The 26,122-nt window shown below is 41.5% G+C and overlaps 1 protein-coding gene across 3 annotated transcripts in view; it reads right to left on the reverse strand.

The window, feature by feature from the left end:
- Positions 1–22,606, reverse strand: part of itchb (itchy E3 ubiquitin protein ligase b) — a 69,085-nt gene extending 46,479 nt beyond the window's left edge. For all 3 annotated transcript variants that reach the window (XM_084334008.1, XM_084334009.1, XM_084334007.1), the window contains exons 1-3: positions 22,471–22,606; positions 4,348–4,439; positions 1,430–1,571 (exon numbers count right to left, since the gene is read on the reverse strand). In XM_084334008.1, the coding sequence (XP_084190134.1) occupies positions 1,430–1,571; positions 4,348–4,417 (212 nt within the window). In that variant the 5' untranslated portion in view covers positions 4,418–4,439; positions 22,471–22,606. The remainder of the gene's footprint in view (positions 1–1,429; positions 1,572–4,347; positions 4,440–22,470) is intronic.
- Between the last annotated feature and the right edge of the window lie 3,516 nt (positions 22,607–26,122).

The raw sequence follows: 26,122 nt of genomic DNA on the forward strand, positions 1-26,122 counted from the left end.
TCTTAAATTCTGTTCTTAACTAAGAATGAATCCCAGATAAGAAACCTTTCGTGAATGCCAAAATATAATACCGACTATGAACACTGTTAATACACTGTTATCAATGAAAGAAGAAATGTTTGCAGCTGTGGTAATACTTCAGTTGGTTCATGATAAAAGATACAAACCTGAAAACAAAAGCACTTAAATGTTAAATAAAAGGACCACAGTAATGAGGCAGGAACAAATTGCCCCTAAAGAATATTCTGTGCCCCTAGATTTTTCATTGAAAAAGCTTAGCGTACAGCCCTGCTCTACCATGTCAGCATGACCAACATCTATACTGATGATCCTCCTCTACCAGCATGACCAACCTCTATATACTGATGATCCTCATCTACCATGTCAGCATGACCAACCTCTGTATATACTGATGATCCTCCTCTACCATGTCAGCATGACCAACCTCTATATACTGATGATCCTCCTCTACCATGTCAGCATGACCAACCTCTCATATACTGATGATTCTCCTCTACCAGCATGACCAACCTCTATATACTGATGATCCTCCTCTACCATGTCAGCATGACCAACCTCTCATATTGCTGAAAAATGTATTCTGAGATGTCGGATTGTTCCAAAGTCCAAGTTCCAAAACTGGGCCGTTCACGTCAAAACAACAAGCATGAATGATGATGCACTGCAGTATGGACAGAAGCGCTACAATACTGTGGTGCTAAAATAAGTTTGGCAGCCTCTAAATGGAGCTCTAAAATACAGCCTGTGATGCTGAAATAAGTTTGGCAGCCTCTAAATGGAGTGCTAAAATATGGTCTGTGGTGCTCAAATAGGTTTGGCAGCCTCTAAACAGAGCGCTATGATATAATCAATACAGTTGGCAGTTGACAGTTTACACAGGCACACGCCTGTGTACATGAAATGTCTTGAGATGTGTTTTTTCAGGAGAGCTATTATGGACTAGGGCTGTCAACGAATAATCTATATTCAAATTAAAAAACAAAACATACATTCGATTGTAAAAATGTATATTCTAATTGTGTGAATTGTGTTTTATAATAATAAAAAAAAAATTAAACAGCCCCGGCGGTCTCCCTCTCGACTTCTCGCGTGTGTCTGAATGTGCTGCATGACGGACAGGAGAGACATGATATTCATGGAATATCACTGCGCCCTTTACGTGCACCTTACAAAACCACTGGATAAAAGTATACGTTCACACTAGGGGTGTAAAGGTACACATATCCATACCGAACCGTGTCAGTGTGTACCGTACCGAATGGCTGTGTACCGAACGAATACAACGGTATGTTAACCACTAACGACCGCCCATCGGGGGCTGTTTTTTTTCACAATCTAATATAATAATAATAATAATTATTATTATTATTAAGAAGATTATTAATTTCAATATAGAATATTGACTCACACAGTTAGTGGTTGTTTCCACTTGGGGCTGTGGGTGTTGTTGCATTTCTCCGTCTTCTTGGACTGTCCGTCCACCGTCACTTCGACGTAGGGACTGGGACCAAACCAATTCTTCTTGTTCTCCTTCAGTTTCGCCGATAGCACTGAAGCCAGACAGACAAGACAGGAAAAGGCAGTCGGTAATAAAACAGGAACAGCGGGAGAAGGAAAAAGGACAGAAACACTCTACACAGAAGACTAAAGTTAAAATGTTGCAGTAGAATTAAATTGATCAGTTTCAGCATTTTTATGTGGTAATATGATCATCTTGTAGATGATCTTGTAGACATCATGTGTATCATGTGCGTATAGTGTTTCATAATATAGTGCACTGGTTGGTCAGTTTAGATATTTGATCACCAATAATTCTGTCCCAGATTGGAGCCGTTTCAAATTATTAAGAAATATATATATTATTTTAATTTAATTGTTTTAATTGGTTAAATAGTTTTTATTACTCTTCTTGTTGCACTTTTTATATCGTGTGATGTATTTTCTCAACATCATTGTAAATGAGAGCTTGCTTTCAACAATCCATCAAGATTAAATAAAGATGTAATGAGGTACCTGGGGGAGTCTCATGATAGTTCCAAGACTGAAATGTATTAAATTGGTTGGCGTTTATATATATTTATAAAAATAAAAAATAAAGTCATGACAAGTACAAGACTGTACCTGTTGGCGCCAAATGCACAAGTACTATAATTTCCATTGTACACTAGCCTAATTAACAAGAAAATATGTTTTCTCTACCTTGCTTATGTTGCCATGTATCAGGCTCTGTTGGTCAGAACTGCTCTACTCAAGAGACTCAAAAGATAAGAATTGTCTGAGATTGTTTCTGCAGAGACAATCACTGTAGACTGGAGGCCACCCATGTGATGGTCGGCTAACCTGGCACTGCAGCTGGCTAAGTGAGAACAGACCATTTGACGGGTCAGGTTAATAGTTGGACCAACAGGAAGCTGAAATAGGTAGTGAGGAAGAGAGGTAGTGAGGAAGAGAGGAAGAGAGGTAGAGAGGAAGAGAGGAAGAGAGGTAGAGAGGAAGAGAGGAAGAGAGGAAGAGAGGAAGAGAGGAAGAGATGAAGAGATGAAGAGAGGTAGAGAGATAGTGAGGAAGAGAGGAAGAGAGGAAGAGAGGTAGAGAGGAAGAGAGGTAGTGAGGAAGAGAAGAAGAGAGGTAGAGAGGAAGAGAGGTAGTGAGGAAGAGAGGAAGAGAGGAAGAGATGAAGAGAGGTAGAGAGATAGTGAGGAAGAGAGGAAGAGAGGTAGAGAGGAAGAGAGGTAGTGAGGAAGAGAGGAAGAGAGGTAGAGAGGAAGAGAGGAAGAGAGGAAGAGAGGTAGAGAGGAAAAGAGGAATAGAGGAATAGAGGTAGAGAGGAAGAGAGGAAGAGAGGTAGAGAGGAAGAGAGGAAGAGAGGAAGAGAGGAAGAGAGGAATAGAGGAAGAGAGGTAGTGAGGTAGACAGGAAGAGAGGAATAGAGGAAGAGAGGAATAGAGGAAGAGAGGTAGTGAGGTAGACAGGAAGAGAGGAAGAGATGAATAGAGAAAGAGAGGTAGTGAGGTAGACAGGAATAGAGGAAGAGAGGAATAGAGGAAGAGAGGAATAGAGGTAGACAGGAAGAGAGGAATAGAGGTAGAGAGGTAGACAGGAAGAGAGGAATAGAGGTAGAGAGGAAGAGAGGTAGACAGGAAGAGAGGAATAGAGGTAGACAGGAAGAGAGGTAGAGGAAGAGAGGTAGACAGGAAGAGAGGTAGAGGAAGAGAGGAAAATATTAAGAGAGGCACAGGAAGAGAGGTAGAGAGGTAGAGGTAGAGAGGAAGAGAGAAAGTCAGCGATGAAAGAGGGGTGTGTGTAGGAGAGCAAGGACACACAGTATCAGATGTTATGCCAACTGGTTTTACACCTGTGTGTAGTCTGTGAGCCACCACTAGAGGCAGAGTTTGCATCAGTAGAGCGGTATTGGGCCTGGAGTAGCTGCTCTGCTTCCTCTCCCAACTCTTCACGGTGCCCACATGTGTGCATTGTGGCACAGGTTCCAGCCATATGTTGAATTCTCATCACAATGCCGTACTGACCACTTTGGGATGCAGTCTGGCTCTTCAGATGCACATGATTACCGGCCCATGCTTCCAGGTACAATTGACCTATCTCAAACCACGCCCTTTTTCTTGATGCTCCTCCATGTTTGTCCAATAATCAAGAAAAGAGGGCGGGTTTGAGATGGGTCAATTGGATGATAACAGCAGCATTGGTACAGCAAGTGTAACTGTAGAGGAATAGAACATGCGAAAGCCTTTCAAGGAGAAGATGTTATCTTGAAGAATATAGTATAATCTTGTCGTTTCCCCATACATAGATTTATTCATGGTTCATTATAATATCAGACACTGCAAAGACACTTCCTTGACCAATACAGTGACATATTAGTTTGTTGTTTTATAGTAAACATTTAGTGCTTTTTGCTGCTTCAGATCCAGTGATCCATTATCTTAAAATATTAAGAGGCTAAATTGTAATCTTGGGACATTTCAGAAATTATATGCCTGTTATCAGTATGACCAAATATTTTCCAGCTATACTTTTAGTGGTATAGTTGGGCCAGAATGTCACCAAGTAAAGATCCAACTTCAGGTTTATTTCCCGGTCTAATAATGGGAGGACAGCTTCAGTTTGTTCATCAATTATTACTAGTTTAAATGACACTGCTGGACAAATAAAATCGGTTAATCTTGACCAACAAGAAGAGGAAATGATTAGGTTCAAACTAATCTCAAGAGACACCCCAACAGAACGGCCTCTTTTTAGCCCAGTACTTTGTGTTTTTGGACATCTAAACAGCTGTGAGGAGGCCGATGAGGCCGAATAGGGACTTACCAACGATCTGTAGTTGTGCCTTCATGGGGTGGCCATTTGCAGGCCCGGGCTTGGCGACACCACTGGCCATGACATAGGGCTGGAGTGGAGGCCTGTAAGTGACAAAAATGCGTCAAATCGGTTACTAATGTGAAAGATCGGATCGGGAAAGATCGGTATCGGCAGATACTCAAAATCACATGATCGGGAGCACAAAAAAATGCGATCGGGACATCCCTACTTGTATCTCAATGGGACATTCCTGGATAAATAAATAAATAAAATAGAAAAAGTTATAAATACATAATTTGTCATTTCTTGTGAAATTATTAATATTTGAAGTCTAAAGCCCTCCTCCAATCATTAAAGCAAGTTAAATAGCCTGAAAAGAGGGAAATAAGTAATTATTTTGTGTCAAGTTCACCTTTCCAATGTATGAAAATGTACAAAAGGTGTTTTATAAAATATCTCCGTTTGCACAAGAATACAAAAAAAAACACGTGAGCATACCAGGCCAGTAGGTAGCGATAATATGTCATAAGACTGTATTGTCAAACACCAAACAAAAACATTATGAGCATGTATGTTCGTTGAGCTTGTTCTTTGAGTGGGAGGTAAATAAACCAGTGAAAGTGAACATATTTATATGCCTCTGCGTGGGCATGTAATGATGAAGTAATGCTAGGTTGCCTTGTAAACATGCAATTAAACAGTCCACAACAGTACAGAAAACATTTAAACAAACCGGCAGCCCGCCATTGCTCGTAGGTTCCTGGCACATGCTCTATACATATAAATAGCAACCATGTGTAAGTTGAGGTCATAATGTCAGGGTTTTCCAAAAGCTGGTCATCTGCTTGTTTGTTGCTTTCCTCCAGAGATGATACCAAACCGTGATGTCTTGTGTAGGCCTATCTGGTCTGTACATTTGATTGAATGAAAAACACATGATCATATAAATGGTAAATGGACTGCATTTATATAACGGCTTATATTCAAAGCGCTGTACAACTTATGCCTCACATTCACACATAGGGTTGGGTACCGTTCACATTTGAACCGGTACAGGTACCAGTTCCTGGAGTTCGATATCGGTACCTTTTTCCGGTATTTAACTCTCTGTAATAACAAGAAATGGAATTTCAGTTGTAAAAAAAAAAAAACAAGTCTAAACTTTTCAATTTCAACATTGTTATTTATTTAGAACATTTAGCCTAGTTATTTATTGTTGTAACACACCACACAAAATAAATTACATGATCATGTATTGTGTTTTTAAATGTTTAAATATCAACATTATCTGGCCATCCTCAGTAAATATTATACTCGGTAGTACCGATGTAATTCGGTTGGTACTCTTAAAAGCACAGAGTTCGGTACCCAACCATACTCACACATTCACACACACACACCAACAGCGGAGGCAAAAGGGCAAGGTGCCAACCTGCTCAGGGGTTAAGTGTCTTGCTCAAGGAGGAATCAAACCGGGAATCTTTTTTTTTGTATCCACTTTTTCTCCTTATTTTTCTATTTTTCTCCCATCCCAATTTCGTGTTTCCAATTCTCCCCTCCCCTGTCTTGAACGTTGCTCGACTATATGCCCCCCACTGGTCGGTTGTAGGAAGGATAGAAGCCTTGCATCACGTGTCCCCTCCGGTACACAAGGAGGCAGCGGCAGCCTGTCACGAAGTGTAACGCATGGGAGGCTCACACTACCCCCGCTACTTCCTGTCTCTGCTGTGCAGACATCCCCCAACCGACCTGTAGGAGTTGCTGTCCACAACACGTCCAAATCCCCACCCATCGACTTCCACCCTCCAACTCTGCCAATTGAGTTAGTATGACGGCTGGCCCAAATGAATGAATGAATGAAAACTTTATTTAACAGATTGCAGAATGGGTACAATACAGTACGGCTCAATACATACAATTGTTAAGGGGATGCAGACCTGAGAAAGACGTTTGTCTTGTTTCCATCAGGGTCCCCCATTTTCATTTCATATAGACATTTATGACATACACAACATACATGACATTTATGGCATAGGGACATATAGGTATTTAGTACTGATACATTTGTGACATAAGCGGTATTCAAATATACAGTACTGTTACCCCTAGATCCTGACAGAGTATATATGATGGGGAGGGGACTGTACATTAGGAGGGGGTGGGTGGGTGGGAGGGAAATATACATACGGCGGGGAGGGAATATATACATGCGGTGGGGAGGAGACTGTCTATTAGGAGGTGGTGGGGGTTTTGGGCATTTACGGTGGCCAGTTTCGAATTGCAGCCTCCCGTAGGTGCTCTTTAAGAGCGGTTTTGAATGTGGGCAGGGATTCACATTCCTTTACAGCTTTGGGTAGGGCGTTCCACATTGTTGTGGCATAATTGCGAAACGTGTTTAGTCCCTTGTTTGAGCCGAATCTGGGTTTAACATGATTTGTTGAGCTTCCTCTGGTGTAGTGGTTGTGGTATTCACTGACCTTTGGGAAGTATTTTGACATGTACATGGGCACCCCGGTCGTATAGTGTATCTTGAAGACCAGGCCCATTGCAAGTTGCTGTACTCTGTCGTCTACTCTAAGCCATCCTAGGTTGTCAAAGTGGGCAGGGGTGAGGTGGGTTCTGGGGTTCAGGTCAAGTAGTAGTCTGACCAGTTTGTTTTGTGATGTTTGTAATTTTGTTTTAAGCGCCTTTGAGGTGCTTTGGTACCATGAGGTACCAAGCCGGAGGCAATGCCGACACCCGGATTCGAGACCGGAGTCTCTTGCATTGGTGACGAGCGCAATCTCCGCTGCGCCACCCAGCCGGGAATCTTAAGATTACCAGACAAGACAACCACTCTACCTACTGCGCCACTGTCATCCCAGTTATAAAAGAAGATCAAATATAATGAACCAACATTGTCATTCTAATGGTGGTACATAGTAACCAACCAGACAGGTTGCAGTGACATGGGAGGTGATAAAATGATATTGGCTCTCGACTGACTGGACAAAGGTCATCTCTTCAGTCTGTGTGAATCTGTGTCTGTGATGCTGCTTGTAGCAGCCAGCCACCCTGTACTTCGGTATCAGAGGATTTCCCTGATATGACACCAAGAAGCCTGATGAAGACCCGGTCAGTCAGGTGGAAACATGGCCTTTGAGCCTATTCACGTGTGGTGAGCTGTAATCCATTTGAGCGGAACAGAGGATATTATTTTTGCTTCCATCTATGAGATGATTTCTCTGATACAAAAAGGATCGGAATACCATGAAGCCATATAAAAAATGTCAGACATTAAAAAAGCAAAGTGACTTTTTTTCCTACATTTTCTTTGACACTGTTGGGAGAAAAATGGATCGTATTTCAGGAGTTTTCTATGCCCAAACAAATGGTCTTAGTCTAGTAGTGTGTCCTCAGCACCCGTTGCTATGACATCATGGCTTTTGCCCTAAGAGGCAAACTGCCCACTGGCTCTTGAGAAGTTGGCTGAAACAACATTTGGGGGTATATCCGTTTTAGAGTTTGATCTTTTTGTAACGTTCTGAATCCATCATGAAGAATATGTCTATTTAGTTGGTCTAGTGCAGGGGTCGGCAACCTGCGGCTCTTTAGCCAATCAGCTGCGGCTCCCTGCCCCCCCCCCCCCCCCCCCAAATTATATTTAACTATTTTTTTTTGTTTGTTTTTTGTTCTCTTATTTTGGAGATCGATGTCATACTGTGACACTGAAATGAAAAAATATTTCATCAACTAAAATATTTCATCAACTAAAATATACAGTATGTCACACCCCGCGCCCCCCTCTCCCTGCCGTCTGCAAGTGGCTAATCTTGAGTTTTCCGATCCCCCAGTAAGCTAACCATGGATAAATCCAAAAAAAAGGAAAGTCTGAGGAAAATAGAGGGTTTAATTCAGCGTGGACAGATTAATTTGCTTTCACGACTAACGATGCAGGCTTACGAAAAATTTACTTTTTATTTTATAGATTTTCCACAAATAAGGGAAGGACTCAAATAGAGGGTTTTATTTCAAAGTAGGTCTACAGATGCCAGTGTTTTTTCTCCTTTTCTGTGTTTTATTTCAAAGTAGGTCGTCTACACATGGTAGTCTTTTTTCAAAGTAGACTACTTTTTATTTTATAAATGTTCCACAAATAAGGGAAGGACTCAAATATACCTGAATAGTTCAAGGTTTTATTTCAAAGTCGGTCTACAGACACCAGTGTTTTGGCTCCTCTTCTGTGTTTTATTTAAAAATAGTTCTACACAGCCAGTATTTTTTCTCTTCTTCATAAGAGTTTGAGGTTTTCCTTTGTTATAACAGGTAAAAACAGCAATAAAAAGTCAAAAAAAAATATTTGTGTTGCTTTATAATTCCATTAATGCAACAAACGGTGTGCTATAAGTAGAGTTGTTCCGATACAGATACCAGTATCGGAAATGCCTCCGATACTGCCTAAAATGCTGGTATCGGTATCGGCAACTACGCCGAAAGTCTAGCCTCCGATCCCATGAGGCCTAACAAAAATAATGGTTGGTTTCAGGTTGCCGACCGACCCTGCAGATTTATGTGCGACCCAATTTCTTTTATGGGAGTTTCTATTGGCGGAAAAAAATACGCATTTTGTAGAGCGCCCTTTGTTCCAGTAGAGAGCGCCAGACTCCAGCAAATGGCGCCGTGTTAAACTTATTTCAATTCAAGTACTTGGCACTGAAGTGCAAGGCTCCAGCGCCAGAACCTGTACCCTCCACAAGCCAGTCTGCCTTCGACTTGCTGTTTCGTGCACAGTAACGTATACATTTGCCTCCGCTGAGAACTGAACAAAATTAAAAAGACGAGTTGATGAATTCCATCATCAAGAGCCTCCAAACCAGGCGAGTGGGGTTTTCTGTCCAGGCGAGCACAAACCAAGGCTCAGAATTGGTGACGGTGAGTTAACTATTTTACTCAAATGGAACGAGTCTGTCTGCCATACTAATTGTTATGAAGAATGAGGAGGGGTTTATGCTTCTTTGGGGTTGTTTAATTCCATTGATATCGGTTACATACAGGTGAATACCTCGCTCGTCATCACACACAGCTACATGCTTTACATAGATATAGATAGCCACTAGATAGCCCGCGCTGCCGGCCAATGGAGAGCGACGTCGTCGTAGGGCGGCCATCTTGCTCCAGGCAGCTCAGCTACCGATAACCCTCACTCAAGGCTGACTGGAGCAAAATGGCGGCGGTTCAGCGACGCTGGTGACTCCGCCTTAAGCTATCTAGTGTTCTATATATCTATGCATGCTTACACGTGTATTCCACGACAACAAACTAACTTCCGGTGCCACCCCCTATCTCTCCCGGTCGGAAACACACACCCAGCTAACAGTGACACACACAACGGCAGAACATTATAGTACGTTTCATTTTCATGCAAGCACTGTTTCTGTAATAGTATGAATTTGAGATAATATTTTTTACAATCAAGTTTAATTAAATAGTAAAAAAGTGCAGTCCTGGCATGTCAAGAATGAGAATATATAAAAAGCAAGTATTTCACAATATTTGCACAGCTCTCTGACGTCGGGATATTTAGTGAGTATATTTAGGGGTGGCATTTTTAGTACTACCTTTGTACATTGTACTTTTGTAGTACAGTGTCTTTGTATTTGAACCTTTAGTACATGTGTGGTATTTAATATAATAAAAGCTTTTTGCTGGGAGTCGGAGGCGTGGTATATCTGGTTGTGGATTTCATCCTATTCCTAGATCTGACTCGTTTTAATAACATACATAAATATTTCTTCTTTGATTTGACGGGCAGTGGCAACTTCTAGAGCTCATCTTTCAATCTCTCCATTGAATGATCAGAATATTGGCACAAAAGGTGTGAATGACAGTCTGACATTTTTATATAAAAAATAAACTGACATTTCAATTGTTCTGCGCTTTAAATACGTACATGAATGTCAGAACTTTAATACTTCTGCCCAGTTTGTATTGGAGCTGGCAGAAGAAGCACGTTGTCATGTTCTGTTTTAACCCTGCTGCCCAGTTTGTATTGGAGCTGGCAGAAGAAGCACGTTGTCAATGACTGCATTTGGTCTTTCATGCACTGTTTAACATTGAAGACTTCACTTTAAATAAATGTTCTGTTTTAAAAGGAGTTGTCCATGTCTTCAATACTATAAAAGCAACAATATATGGATATTAAACATCTTGGCAGAGTACATGCACCTGTGGTGTAAAAAAAAATAAAAAATCCCTTTAAAATAAAAAAATAAAATAAATTCCCTACCTACCCATGGCCAAACTGACAGCCAACCTGAAACCAACTATTATTTTTGTTAGGCCTGATGTCATTTATCTCCTGCGGAGAGTGAGGATTATAAAATGAACGTGTTTTAAAGTGTGATGCTGTGTCATTTTAACAGCAGATACACTTTCTTAAATTCCATTGTCCCCGACAGAGCGGTGTGACGGGGAGCTCGGATGTGTTTTGCTTGCTGGTGTTATTATAGCATTAGCTGAAAAGCTAGCTAGTTGGAACAACATCCGCTTTAACGTTACATCAAATCAGATGATCGCCTGTCCTTTCTCCAGGACCTGACACTGTCCGTCTATCAACAATAATGCACCCACGGTGAATCCTATTCAAGCCAAGTAGCTATCAGTAGCGTTAGCTGACTAACGTTATCAAATGTCAATGTGAAAACCTTGCAGGGAAGACGAGCTAGGTCAGCTAGCTTAGCTTGATACCTTGGCTAAAGTTGGTGCTATTCATAATCCAGCAATAATGGCTGCAGACCTGCAAGCTAAGTACAGCAAGTTCCAAGTGCCAAAGGATAAGTCAGAGGCAGAGTCTCAAAAGAGAATGTTGAATATTTATTTTGCATCGAAAATCACAACATAAACGTTACTACTAGCCAGAGAATCTGCTACTAGCTAACAGACTGGGTAGCAAGTGCAACAACGTCTAACGTCCGTGCGGATCCGTGGAACTCATTGGAGTAGGGTATATCTGCAGTGCCGCAGCCCCATACTCATTGATTAATTATACTAATATTAATCTATACAATCACCTGTTGTTGAATAAATACCATTACTTTCTAGTTATTACTAAAAAACAGTATATATAAAACAATATCTAGCTGTAAAAAAAAAAGAAAAAATGTATAATTTATATAATACTTAAAAAAAAATTACGTATGCACTGGTATCGGATCAGTATCGGTATCGGCCGATACCCAAAGCTTAGGTATCGGAATCGGATCGGGAAGGAAAAAATGGTATCGGAACATCTCTAGCTATAAGTATAAAGTATAATAAATTGCTAATTACTTTGGGTATGCAATTGTCAGGCATTTTATGCTAAATGTGGGGTATGCTTGGGGATATATAAAACGTTATACACCGTTATCTTCATTTTAAGGGTAAATAGGTTGTGCGGCTCCCCGAGCATTTTATTTTGTGGGACGGGGGAAAAGTGGCTCTTTTGATAGTAAAGGTTGCTGACCCCTGGTCTAGTGTTAGCCCAGTCCTAGCCAGCTGAGTCAATCAAGTAGAAAATAAAAATATGTCTTCATTCTTTTTCTGTATGTTTGGATCACTGATTGGGCCTTTAACTTGTAAAAATGTGTCATGGAATGCACAATCCTTATATGCAGTGTAAAAGTGATATTGCAGGGTTTTTTGTGGAGGCACACCCCCTCTACTGAATTCTAGACCCCTAGTAATAGTACATTTTTTATTCAATAAAACTTCAGATTCCAACATCTGGTGCTCGGCCAAAACCGCATTGTAACGACGCACCTCCTGGAACACACACACACACAATGATTATAGATGTCATAATATCACAATACAGTTATTGGCCAGAGCAGTTTTACGTTAACCCCTGGATCACCTATGGGCACAAATGGCACCGCTGCGGGTCCCTCCCTCTGAGGCATTTAGCATGTCCACCACTAACTACTTTCCTGTATCTGTGCACTACCGCAAGCTATTTAATCGGTTTATTCAATAGAGCTTACGGAGAAAGACCCAATTATTTCACATCCAAAAGGCCTTGGGTTTGATTACAATGTAAATGTGTCCGCTGCTACCATTCTACACGTAGAAATTAACAATGTTCATTGTCTTGGTTGGTGTGTGTGTGTGTGACTGTGTGTCACTGTATAAAGATAAGCCTGCCAATGGACTTGAACCTCAAGAAAAGGCAACTCCAACTGGCCTACTTCCAAGAGGACAAAGTTACGTTCCCAGTCCAAAAAAGGGAGCCTAAAACAATAGAAGCTACTCTAACCATCTAAGGGAAAACAAAGAGTGGAGAAACACCAGGAATCATGTCAGCTCATGTTCCCCGGAGCGTGGCTCCTTACCTCAACGTGTCTGAATAATATATACTCTCCCTCCCGTCTCCAGGAGTACAAAGGACAGAGAAAGTAGAGATGGAGCAGAAACCCAATAACCGAATAATCGTTGTGTGTTAAAAAAAAAAATTTATAATGCTGGTTATTGCCTCTACCACAAGGCTGACGGTAAAAGAAAAGAATTATCTGTTTATGCAACAAGTGAACAAACTTAAACCGGCTATTTGGTTATTCGTTCGTTCAGATCACCCACCAACTAACAGACCATGAAAAAGTTAAGTTGTGTACATCCCTAAAGAGCGGTGGTGCAGTGGTGATTTCATAGGCGGTTCCACTGTGTTCTAATGACGGGCGACGGCACGTGCACATTCTCCCGCGCATGCGCATAAATGTTCCCTCATGAATAAAGACTATGCCTAATTGCCTCTAGGAATGGCATGTAACACATTTCATTCACCGGTTTTGTGTTGAATGGTCCAACTGTAGTATTTGAGCACACCCGACGACCTGAGCTATTGTTATGCAAAGTAGCCAGGTGGAACGCATTCTTGTGTGCACGGCTGCAGGTGCGTGTGCGTGCTCCTGCTCAAAGAAGTTTGGTACGCCGTGCAACCCCGTCCCATGAGCACTGCATGCCTGCTATAAAGGAGTGGTCACACCAGTTACTGTAGCAGCTCACACACACACACACATCACAGTGTCCACAACAACAGCAACGGAGCATTTTCTATTTTGCAGATCGTCTCGCGTCTCACGCTAGAAAATAGGCTCTGCACTGAATCTCTAGGGTGACATGCCACTGTGCCGCTGAGGCAGGCCATGTGGCTGCTGTAACCTGTTAACATGGTCACTGTGTGGCTGCTCTAACCTGTTAACATGGTCACTGTGTGGCTGCTCTAACCTGTTAACATGGTCACTGTGTGGCTGCTCTAACCTGTTAACATGGTCACTGTGTGGCTGCTGTAACCTGTTAACATGGTCACTGTAACTGAGGGGTTACAAAACCCTGACTGTATTAAAGATTGTGATAGATTAAACCACTGCTAGTTATGTACTTTAATTACTGGCCAGACAGTACATCAAATATAGATGGTGAACACCCACAAGAACACGGCATTGACAAAGAAATAGTATTTGAGGGTAATTTATTATTATTAGGCAACGTTAGGTTACAGAATGAGAATTAGGGTCGCGCTTGTATGGCGAAGAATATACGTAAAGTCAGTCAATAGCATGAGTCACTAAGAATAACAGGAATCCTACGATGGGTCTAAGTTGACACCACCTGTCGTATAGTAGCAACTATATAGGGCAACACTGGTACCGCAGGGAGACAATGGGTTCCCTCCGAGGGTGTAAGGCCTGGAGGGTAGAGGAATGTTCGGGTACTCCGTCTGATTCAATGAGGAATAAAGAGACTCCAGGTACAGGAGTCGGTCCTTGTAAATCCCTTGATCAGCAGCAAAGTAATAATTGTAATCCAAATGCTCGACAGCATTGATGACAGTTAGCCAGCCTCCGTCCACGAGGCCAGCCCGAGTTGTAATCCTCACAAGGTTGAATCCCAAACGATAGTGGAAATCAACGATGCTCTTCTCCGGGTACCACGTTCCAAATCAATATAATCCAACCAGTAATGGTTCTGCAATCGCCGACGCCGATTCTCCTGTGTACATGTCCAACGGTTCTCCGCCTAGGACTCCTCGGGTGTGGGCGACGTATTTAGGCCACACACCCTGGTTAAGTACACTAGCTAAAGACACGACGAACCGCTGGGTAATGCTACACACGAACGAACTGTGGCCGCACGATATACAATAAATGAACGACTATTTACTTCACATTAGACTAAGTCGAACTCAACGTTACTTCATTAAACTCTGACACTTTTACCATTCTATTCGCACGCGGTTCTCAATGCTCTGTTAGACGCAAGGTTGCTCACTTCACTGCACGTTGACTCGTGGTGAAGGTGGGTAAGGTACTGAACGAAGACACGAAGCTAAGCACGGTGTGCGCACCTTGCGCTGTATTTATACTTAAGTGAATATCTAGTCCCAACCTCAGTCCTTGTCTGGTATCACTACGCTGACTCCGGGCATGTTCCGACATGCCTGCACTAGGGCTGGGCGATATGGCCTAAATATGATATCACGATATTTTCTGACCTTTCGGCGATACACGATACACATCACGATGTTTTTCTTTTTTACCCCAAACAATTCATTATGAGGCTTACCAAGACAGTATTTGAGTTTGCAAGCTAACATTAAAGACAAAATAAAATACCCATGCATTTAGCATTTTTATATTAGATTTAGATTATTAGATTATATATTGCATATGAGATATTATATGATTTAGATATGAAATATGATGAATTGAAAATGGGGGACCCTGATGTAAACCAGACTAAAGTCTTTCTCTGGTCTGCATCCCCTTAACAATTGTATGTATTGAGCTGTACTGTACCCATTCTGCAATATGTTAAAGTTTTAAATCAATCAATCAATAAATAGCATTTTAGCATTTTTATTAAACTACTGTATATATGTATGTCTCTAAATGTTTTGATGAATTGAAAATGGAGGACCCTTATGTAAAAAAGCCGAAAGTCTTTTTCTGGTCTTCATCCTCCTGTACTGTATTGTACCCATTCTGCAACCTTTTAATACAGTTTTCATTCATTCATTCTGACGGAAACATAATCATTTTGATTGGCAGTCGAGTCTGCCAATGACGTCACACCGCTTGCACCCGCCCTGCTGTTCTTAGCACCAATCGGCAAGCTCTATGCGTTTTTTACTTCCGCAATTGATTTTGACGAGAGCTGAGCTCAGCTCAACGACAACAACAGCTCCCTGCGGCAGACGAGTGATTACCAGCGCACCGCAGCATGACTAAACAAGCCATAATGATTTTATTGCAACGAATGTTATAATAAAAGCCTTTCCATACATCTGTCTGATTGAAAACTTTATTAACAGACCGCAGAATGGGCATGCACAACTCCGCACGGGCTGAGATATGAACAGTAACGCTTGCTATCTATGTCGTCATGGGACATTGCTATGTTTGGGTAAATACGCTAATGTTATTGAACGTGTAACTATATAACGTTAATGCCACAAAACGAATGCCTTTGTTAATAATAATTAGTAACTTTGATGCAGTAGTGTGTGTGGGGGCGGCGTTGTTCAAAAGTTTGAACGGGTGTGGACCAGATTGACGCGACACAATCCTCTTGGGCAAAACATCACGATATCCACAATACGTTAAAAAAGTGTATCGTTAATGAACTGTACCCGATATTTATATAATATCGTCATATCGCCCAGCCCTAGCCTGCACTTGTCTTTGAACTTGCCGTTGGGGGCTTGGGCGCTGTCCAATAGGAGAGCGAATATTACTCTGGTTTGAACGCAGGTAAAGGGATATTCCGTGTATATATATAAATAATATACAAAGTATATCAAACAATAAAGGTAGATTCTCAGTTTAATCTGGCCCTTCACAACAGTCACTGTGTGGCTGCTCTAACCTGTTAACATGGTCACTGTGTGGCTGCTCTAACCTGTTAACATGGTCACTGTGTAGCTGCTCTAACCTGTTAACATGGTCACTGTGTAGCTGCTCTAACCTGTTAACATGGTCACTGTGTGGCTGCTCTAACCTGTTAACATGGTCACTGTGTGGCTGCTCTAACCTGTTAACATGGTCACTGTGTGGCTGCTCTAACCTGTTAACATGGTCACTGTGTGGCTGCTCTAACCTGTTAACATGGTCACTGTGTGGCTGCTCTAACCTGTTAACATGGTCACTGTGTGGCTAACCTGTTAACATGGTCACTGTGTGGCTGCTCTAACCTGTTAACATGGTCACTGTGTGGCTGCTCTAACCTGTTAACATGGTCACTGTGTGGCTGCTCTAACCTGTTAACATGGTCACTGTGTGGCTGCTCTAACCTGTTAACATGGTCACTGTGTAGCTGCTCTAACCTGTTAACATGGTCACTGTGTAGCTGCTCTAACCTGTTAACATGGTCACTGTGTAGCTGCTCTAACCTGTTAACATGGTCACTGTGTAGCTGCTCTAACCTGTTAACATGGTCACTGTGTGGCTGCTCTAACCTGTTAACATGGTCACTGTGTGGCTGCTCTAACCTGTTAACATGGTCACTGTGTGGCTGCTCTAACCTGTTAACATGGGTTGGCAAAATGAAAAACAAGTGGTTCAGCAGCGCTCGCACACACTGCACACTGCTCAGGTGGGAGGTGTGTCCCAGAACTAAGAGAGAGTGAGGTGCTCTGTCTGGGTAAACTTTCACTTTGGCTTCTGCCTTGCTCTCTGTCAATAATTCATCACCACTGCCGACTCTGAAGCCTTGCAAGTCGGCTGACTGGGTTGATTGAAGAACAGCGTTTTCCCATGATATTAAACTCTTTTAAAAAAGGGAAACAGGCTTACAGAAGATAAGTGTTTGTGCCCTTGTTGTTGTGAGTTATTCAAAAGTAAAATGATCAGAACCTAAATAAATGAATAAATGTTCAATTAAAAAAGAAAATGTAAAACTGGTCAAAACAATAAATGGCTAACTTGATTTATGGTTGATGGTTTGTTCTGAGTATGTCTTCATTTGTATACTACTAGTTTAAGCTACTGGTAATTACTAGTCTATACATGGGCACTGTTGATTTGCCCTTAGCACTCCCTTTACTTTTCTGTGGCTGTTGATGCTACAAGGATTTGAGCCCATTCTACAGCTTCACTTACTGTAAGTTTGGATGAGAGCATTCTTTGTTAAAATAAGTGGTCACTCTGACTCTACATATTAAAATAATAGTTCAACATTCTGACAGCCATTACTGATATAGTGTTTGGGTCACTAACATGGGTCTCCCAGTCCCTGCGCTCTGCAGTAAACAGAAAATACATTGTCTGGTATCGCTTCCCACTTACATTTACATTTACATTTAGTCATTTAGCTGACGCTTTTATCCAAAGCGACTTACAAGTTCTGTACGACAAGACAGCAAGAAGGGTACAACTCTATCAGCTGAGTAACAATGTTCATCAAGTGTTGCGTGTTACAGTGTAGGTTAGTTTATTAGGACAAGTGCATGACAGTAAGGTTAGTCAGGGTTAGATTTTTTTTTTTTTTTTTTTATCATTTCAGATAATGGTTGAAGAAGTGAGTCTTTAGTCGACGGCACTTCATCCAATGAGGAGAGAGAACTTGACATTGAAAAAAAGGTCTGACAAAAATAAGAATTAAAAACAAATATGTGATTGAAACAAGTAAAGTAATCTGCCAGCAAATTTGTCTTGGCAAGATTTATTGAAATAAGTAGGCCTACAAAATATCTAGGGTTCTCTCTCCAGAAAATGTATTGTCTGTTTACTGCAGAGCGGGGGCAATGGGAGGCCCATGTTACTGACCAAACACTTTATATCAGTGATGGCTGTCAGAATGTAAAGCTAATTTAACACTTTTTTAACAATTTTAACAAGAAAATACCACAGTAACAGCTCCTTTAAAAGTGATATTCCACCCGAAAATAGAATTCACGTGTTATTTCTATAATGACATACAGTTCAGTTTGAATTAAATTGAATTCAAGCCTTTATTTATTCTTGAAAAGGACAATTGAGGTCACCCTCATTTTAAATGTCATCGAGACTTAGACATTTCAATCATTTATAATATAATAAATATTAATAATAACTATCTATATAGCAGCAACCTTGACCGCAGCCCAAAGTGCCCCACAGCAAGTAGCACAAAATGAACATAGGCATAATCAGCATACAGTTGACAGAATAAAAACAATAAAAGTAGTGTAACGTAGAACGTGCGGACTGCGGACATAAGAATAGGCATAAAATAAGTACAATAAGTACAGTGTTGCTCGAAGGAATGTGAAACCCCCGGGAAGTTGGAACAGCCACCAGTCCCCAAACACCCCGCACACATCAACCCTCACCACTTCCCCATTCAAGACACACCACCTGATAAAGCATGTCATGATGACCAAAGGAAAACACAAACAGCCCGCATGCCACTCACATCGCCATGCACGGCGACGGGGATGCCACCCCACGCGCCCCCACTCCCAAACTCCACAGAGGAATGACAGGCCAAGCGCCCCAGGACCCGCAGCCACGCCAAAGGAGCAAGGAGCAACGACTCCAAACACTCAAGCAGGCAAACACAACAGCGGTCAAACAAGAAGACATGCAAGACTTAGGACTGAATTAGACTTCTGCATAAGCTATCGCGGCTCCTTTCTCAGACCATTTGTACCTACACATTGTCATTCAGTGTATTGACATTTGAAGCTTGATTAATTTTTTGTAATTATTGTTACCGTGTGTAAATAGACATTTGGCTAAATGATTGTCCTGTTTGTTCATTGTGAGCCACCATACCTCTGTGTGTGTCACTATTAAACATATGTTAGGTTGCAGATAAAAACAATGGTTCCAAACAGTGACCTCTAGGCAAAAGAGCCCCACATGGTACTGGGCTTTGTTTACATTTCTTTGTTTTAGTTTGATGTGCAGGTTGGATTTTAGTGGGTATAGGCCGGGGGAGGTATTTGTATTGCTGACCACACCTTAAAGAGTCTGATGAGGTGTGGCCAGCAACGGCCTCCCATATACCCACTCAAATTATATCCACACATCAAGCCAAAACAAAGGAATGTAAACAAAGTGCAGTACCAAGTGTGGCTCTTTCGGCTAGAGTGATGTAGTTATCAGTAAAGTACACAGTGAATAAACAAGGCTGGACAGTCACCATGAAATGTTATTATTTAACTTTTTTCAACTCATTTTCTGTTCCGATTTATAAAGTTCAAGTTTCAAGTTCAAGTTTCTTTAATAGTTGTCATACAGAAGTACAGAATACTTTTATACAAAATGCTTCTTACTGTTACGCTCCAGAGACTGTGCAAGACAAGATAAGTATGAAATAAAATAACATAGTATAGCATGTAAATTAGAAGTAAAAAATGAGGTCACAGTGTTCAGTATAGACATATGTACAATGTTCGATGCAGAATAGACATAACTGAGTTACCATATAATATACAATAGTGTGCAGTGTACTAATACAATACTATATAGTGCAAGGCAGAAATGGGATGAGGTGCAATTTAGGTACAATTTACAGTGGGTGTACGAGTTGTAGTGCAAATCCTTTATCAATAAATATAAAGTGTGTTTGTGTGGTTTAAGTGAGTGGGTGTGTGTGCATTTGATGGTTGTTGTTGCATAGTGTTTATTGTTCGTTTAGCAGCCTGATGCCTAAAAGAGCCTAAAAGAGCCTAAAAGAGAAAACAAATATGGAGGGAACAATAATATAATATTATTTACTCAATATGTTAAAACTAATTCAGAGCCATGCCCATATGACCAAATTAGGTCTAGATTGCCACCGCTTTAATCAATGGGAGGACGGGGATATTTGCGAACGCTTAAACCTTAAACATCTTAAATTATGGCTATGGGTCTAATACACCAGTCAGTCACTTATCAATGACTTGCTTGCAGTCAACATGTATGAAACGGATTGTTTTTTCATCTGTACATTTCCCCTTTATACCGTTCGGAATACGAGTATAGTTTGAGATTTCTAGTAATTCCAGAGAAAGACACGATAATAGCCCTTTAGTGGAATACACTAAACACACGTTGTAATTTTTCGGCTGATTTATGAATCGTTTTCAAATAAACTATAGATTATCGATAGTATATGTGTCCTCATGTATGAAGAGAAGCGGGGTCTGAAAAATCGCTTCTCCATACTTTGGTCGGCGCGAACCTCACACGCACACACTCCGATGGCGGAGAAAGGAACATCTGATTACCCCAAGATTCGTAACATAAAGGCCTTACCTCACATCTGATGTCATGCAAAAAGATTAATCCAATTCCTGATCGCCATTCCAAACATCGATTGCATCCATTGATCCAACGTTATAGTCCAAAACACAATGATCCACGATGCTCCCAGTGGGGGGACTCAATGCAATAGTATCCAGCTGCATGCCCGAGAAGTAAAACCTGGACCGGACTTATTTTTTTGATGCACAGTCCAGCCAATCCAATCCAATGATGTGCAATACCATCCGGGAGACGATAGTATTTTTTGCCCTTTGCGAGCTCAGACCCATTCCCAATGATAACGTCATGGATGAAAAATGTATGGATATCGCTAATAAAAGAAATAACGATTAAAACCTGACTATACTCATGATTGGCACTCAACGCATGGCGAGTTAACCTGACTATACTCGTGGTTGGCACTAAAGGGGTTGAGGGAAAATAATAACCGTATAGGTAGGTAGCACCGGTTAGTTTACGTCCTCTTTGGGCAGAGATGTTTGACAGTGTGGAACAAGTATCCAACTCCTTGCATTGGTGAATTGCAGCTACTGGCCATTGAAAGCTAGTAAGGAATTCTAGAATTCCAAGAGAATGCTCCATAATACCTACACCTGGAATGATTAAATGGGTGCAACAGCGTATGCAATGCTAGTGGAAAGCTGGGCTGGTCACGTGTAAACCTTGTTCGCTCATAAAATGCTTCCACAACAACAGGATCAGTTAAACAAACTGTTTGGAGCATTCCCAGAGGCGAAACCCCATATTTTAAGTCAATGTTATGACTAACACATAATGTTGTTATTAACGAAAAACAATGACAGACATAGGACACATAGACTAACAAAACAACTAGCATTACCTAACTATAATCTCGTACCAGCCTTAACAAACAGTGACGGCGAAGCAATGACAAGTACATGACGAAATAAGAAGAGCCAAGTCTGACAACCTGGTGGACATCAGAAATACACCGGTGTCGCTCTGTCTGTATGTAGTCGACATTTCAACAACTTGGTTTATGAAATAGATGGCGTGTGGTAAACTTTTCAGATGTTATTACCAAGCGAGCCACTTTCCTCCCAATTGACTTGGTGCTTGGAGGAGTGGAGTTGTGTTCCATTCATTTTTACTGGATGGATTATCATCTACCAACCAGCCCTCTGTGGAGGACAGGCTAATCGAGCTAACGTTAGCCATGATTACATAAACATTATCCGAATTATACTGGTGTGGAACAACAAGCTAACATTAATTTAGCAAGCCACCTGTGCAATAACTGCTTGTCCTGCTCACTTATCGGGCTAGACTACAAGGAGGAGAGGATAATATAGTCAGGGGGTAGTAATGTGCCCAGTAGTTGTTGTGTTGTGTGTTGTGTATATATACGTGTTGAATGTCAGCTGGCCACCCGGGGACTCGTGACAGCAGCTATAGCCGCGTGATTTTCTTCAGTAGCCTATGTTTGCGAAGACGCTCTCTGATTGGCTAGCCTGCGTACAGCGAAGACCCTCTCTGATTGGTTTAGCGCCGAAGGGTCTCTTCCGCATATTCAACAACAATTGATACCCTAACCCTAACCTTAACCCTTAACCTAACCTTAACCATAACCCTAACTCTAAGCATAACCCACTTCGAAAGAGGGCCAAAGCATAACCACTTTGAAGCAGAGAATATAATGTACAAGGCGAAAGAGACCCTTCGGCTAGCCAATCAGAGAGCGTCTTCGCAAACATAGGCTACGGAAAAGAATCCCGCAGCCGAGCTCCCCGAGCTAACCTGGTGCTAGTGGCCCGGCCGCGTCATCATCATGACGGCTGGCTCGAAAGCCCAAGTGCATGGGTGTGTGTAAAAAAAGGATAAATATCACCACCGAAAGACCTTTCCACCGGCCAATATCGCTTACCAGAATCGAAGGGGCGGACGTGAAGTCCAAAACCGTGACGCTGCGAACAAGTTTCCCCCAAATTCCTCACTGTTTTGTTTAGGTTCTCTCGGCGGCGCCTCACTTCAAGGAAGAAACTTCCACCATCTTCGTAATCGCGTCACGTGACCGAAACAAGGTGGGGCGGCACGCTCATTTCCCCCTGCGCCGTGATTGGGTCGCTTAGTCAGAGAGCCGCCGCCACGGACCAATCGTCGCTCATTAGACTTCCAGCAATGTTGTGACAGTGTGACTGACAACTGAACACGGTTGAACATTATTGTACATTATATAATGGAGAGTTACATTTTGTCATTTATTTTCGTCGAATCCCAAACCCTTCCAATCATATTTATATCCACTCAATATTCAGAAACGGCTTGCAAATTTTCGTTTTAAACAGTCTTTTTTTCATTCTAGGTGTTTAGCTGCATTTCACTTTTCTGTTAAACTGTTTTTCTAAGACGATTGTTGCTTATTGTTGACAGAGTCAGCTATGGAGCGACAATAATGTGTTCATGACGACAAGGTTTCTCCTTTGGCGTGGTTTATTTCACATTGCACCCAATAGTACAAGTCAAGTCAAGTCAGTTTTATTTATATAGCACATTTACAAATGACTAACAGCCAAACCAAAGTGCGTCACACCATGGTAAAAACACATACAATGCAATAAAAATATACTAGAATTACAAAAAAGGTAGAGTACAGTACATATAAGAAAGCAAGGGCAAAGTGCAATAAAAGAGACAAGAAAATTAGATAAAAAAGTGCAGAGTGACAGCGGACGTCATGTCATGTATAGATGCTGGGCTAGCTCTGGTCAAAGGCCAGGGAGAAGAGGTGTGTTTTGGGCAGATCTGGGCAGATCTTATGTGGGGGACACATTCTCTTGTGAGAGCGACGGAGGAAGAGAGTGAAGGGGGAGGTAACATCTCCTTTTATTAGGGATGTCCGATATTATCGGCCTACCGATATTATCGGCCTATATCGGCATTAAAATGTGATATCGGAAGATATCGGTATCGTTTTTTTTTCTTTTTACATTTCTAGAACCTTTATTTACCCAGGCAGGCAAGTAAGAACAAATTCTGATTTTATTTATTGTCAAAAGTATGCATAATGTTGTGTTAATTCCACAACAAGAGATATGTAATGTTAATTACCTGAAATTATTCAGTTTTTTGGGGGGGAAACCCTGCATATATCGGTATCGGTTGATATCGGTATCGTAAATTAAGAATTGGACAATATCGGTATATCGGTATTGGTAAAAAAGCCAATATCGAGGATCCCTACCTTTTATACTTCTCACCTGGCGTCAGCTACAATAGCTACGCCTATAGCGCCCTCTTGTGGAAACAGTTAGACAGTTACATGCAATCATACATAACATCTAACTTCAACACTTATATTTTGCGGGGGAAAGTGGTCAAAATACAGCAAAGAAACAGGAGATGGCAGCATTGTACCACTCCACCTGTTTTCTGGCTTCGGGGGAGAGTTGTTCATGTTCATCTTCAGGCATATTGACCGTGTTGTGTATAGACCATAGGACATACCATTGATTGATTCTTAATTTGTGTGGTCATTGAAAAGGAGGGGTGGAGGAAAGATGAATTCTTGCCTCCTACATTTTGTTTAAAATCTACAAGGGGGGGGGGGGGGGGCTACGTGGTGCAGTGGGCAAGGCGCTCACCACGAATACTGGAGCCCAGCTCTCCACATTGCTTTCAGTTTAGCTGGTCGTCCGTACTAATACACATTGGCAGTATTAGGGGGAGGGAAAACTGATGGGTGGGGATCGGGCGTTGTGGACAGCGACTCCTACAGGTCGGTTGGTGCGCCTGCGCAGTAGAATTAGGAAGCGACGGGGGCGGGGCCCCTCCAAAGCGCAGACCCCTGAAAGATCGAGCCGCGCAGGTGGAAAGATGCGACTGCTGTTACCTCGAGTATCGGAGGGGACTCGTGCTATGTATGACTTAGTCCACATTGCAGCCGGCTTGTGGGAGGCAAGAAACAGCGTTTGAGACAGGGGAGGGTTGAATTGGATGATACGAAATTGGGATGGGAGAAAAATAGAAAATGGGAGAAAAAGTGGATAAAAAAAAATCTACAAGGGGGATGGTCTCAACATGTTCAGTTTACAAGCATGAAGCCACCCGGGTTACAGCACCAATGTTTTACAGGCATCATTTATGCTAGTAGCAAGGACTGCCGCTTCATATCCCAGGCTGAAACCTGTACCTTGAACCAGTTTAGAACGGTGAGTCCTGCGTGTCAGCATGGCAGCAGCGCTATCAATTATGCCAATTCAATTGCACATCATTTGGATGAAGGGCAATATTTGTGAACAAGCACCACTATCTCCCAAAGCTATACAAGATAGAGAGAAGGTCATGGGGGTCACCAAAATATAAAGATTTCTTTCTCTTGGGGTCATGAATGTACATAGCAAATTTTATGGTAATCTTGCCGTTACTTTTCTACATATCTTGTTTCACCTGATGGTGGCAGTAGAGGAAAGGTCATGGAATTACCAACATGACATTGGGGTCATGAATGTGCACAGCAAGTTTCACGGCAATCCGACCATTACTCGTCGAGATATGTCCCAGACAGATGTACACAAACACACACAGATGGAAGCCATCACATAACCTCAAGGCTTTGTCTTGTGAAGGGACACTCACACTAAAAACTTTAAGGGGCACTTCACCAAAAAAACAATACAGATTTATTTTGCACATAATCTCACACATCCAAAAACTCCAAACTGTTTTGCACATTTAGTTTGACAGTTATTGAGAGTAAATACGTTTGAATATGGCCACCAGTGTTGTCATCGACATTGAATCCTTGTGTTCCATTTACATCATTTTATGGAGCTGTAATTAATACAACAATTCATTGTCCCCTATATGCGATCACGGGTGGATATATTCAAACTCATTTTACTCTCAATAACCGTCAAACTAAATGAACCTGTGCAAAACTGTTTAGAGTTATGGGATGTGTGTAAGATTATGTGCAAAATAAATTAGCTTTTATTTTTGGTGTAATAATAATAATAATAATAATAATAATTATAATAATAATAATAATAATAATAATAATAATAATAATAATAATAATAATAATAATAATAATAATAATAATAATAATAATAATAATAATAATAATAATAATAATAATAATAATAATAATAATAATAATAATAATAATAATAATAATAATTAAAAAAAAAATTGTATAGCGCCTTTCAGGAAACCCAAGGTCGCTTCACAGTCAAGAGGGCTAGGGAAAGGGGGCAATAGATGAACAAGGGGGGTGGGAGAGGGCAGGTAAAGGGATAATGAAACCTAATCTAAACTAACTAATGGGGAAAGCCTTGGTGAAAAGGTGCGTTTTGAGAGCTGTTTTGAAGGTGTCCAGGGTTGGGGCGTTGCGGATTTCAGGGGGGAGAGAGTTCCAGAGGGTAGGGGACTCCACGCTGAAGGCTCTCTCATCAAAAGTCTGCAACCTGCGAGGGATGGAGAGGAGACCCAGATCAGAGATCTTTGAAGGACAAGTTCTGCTTTTTTCTGAAATCTAGTCTGGCTAGTTAGCCATAACGAAGGTTATCCTATAACCC

This window comes from Notolepis coatsorum (assembly GCF_963971535.1).
Source record: "Notolepis coatsorum genome assembly, chromosome: 17".
Classification (NCBI taxonomy): Eukaryota; Metazoa; Chordata; class Actinopteri; order Aulopiformes; family Paralepididae; genus Notolepis; species Notolepis coatsorum.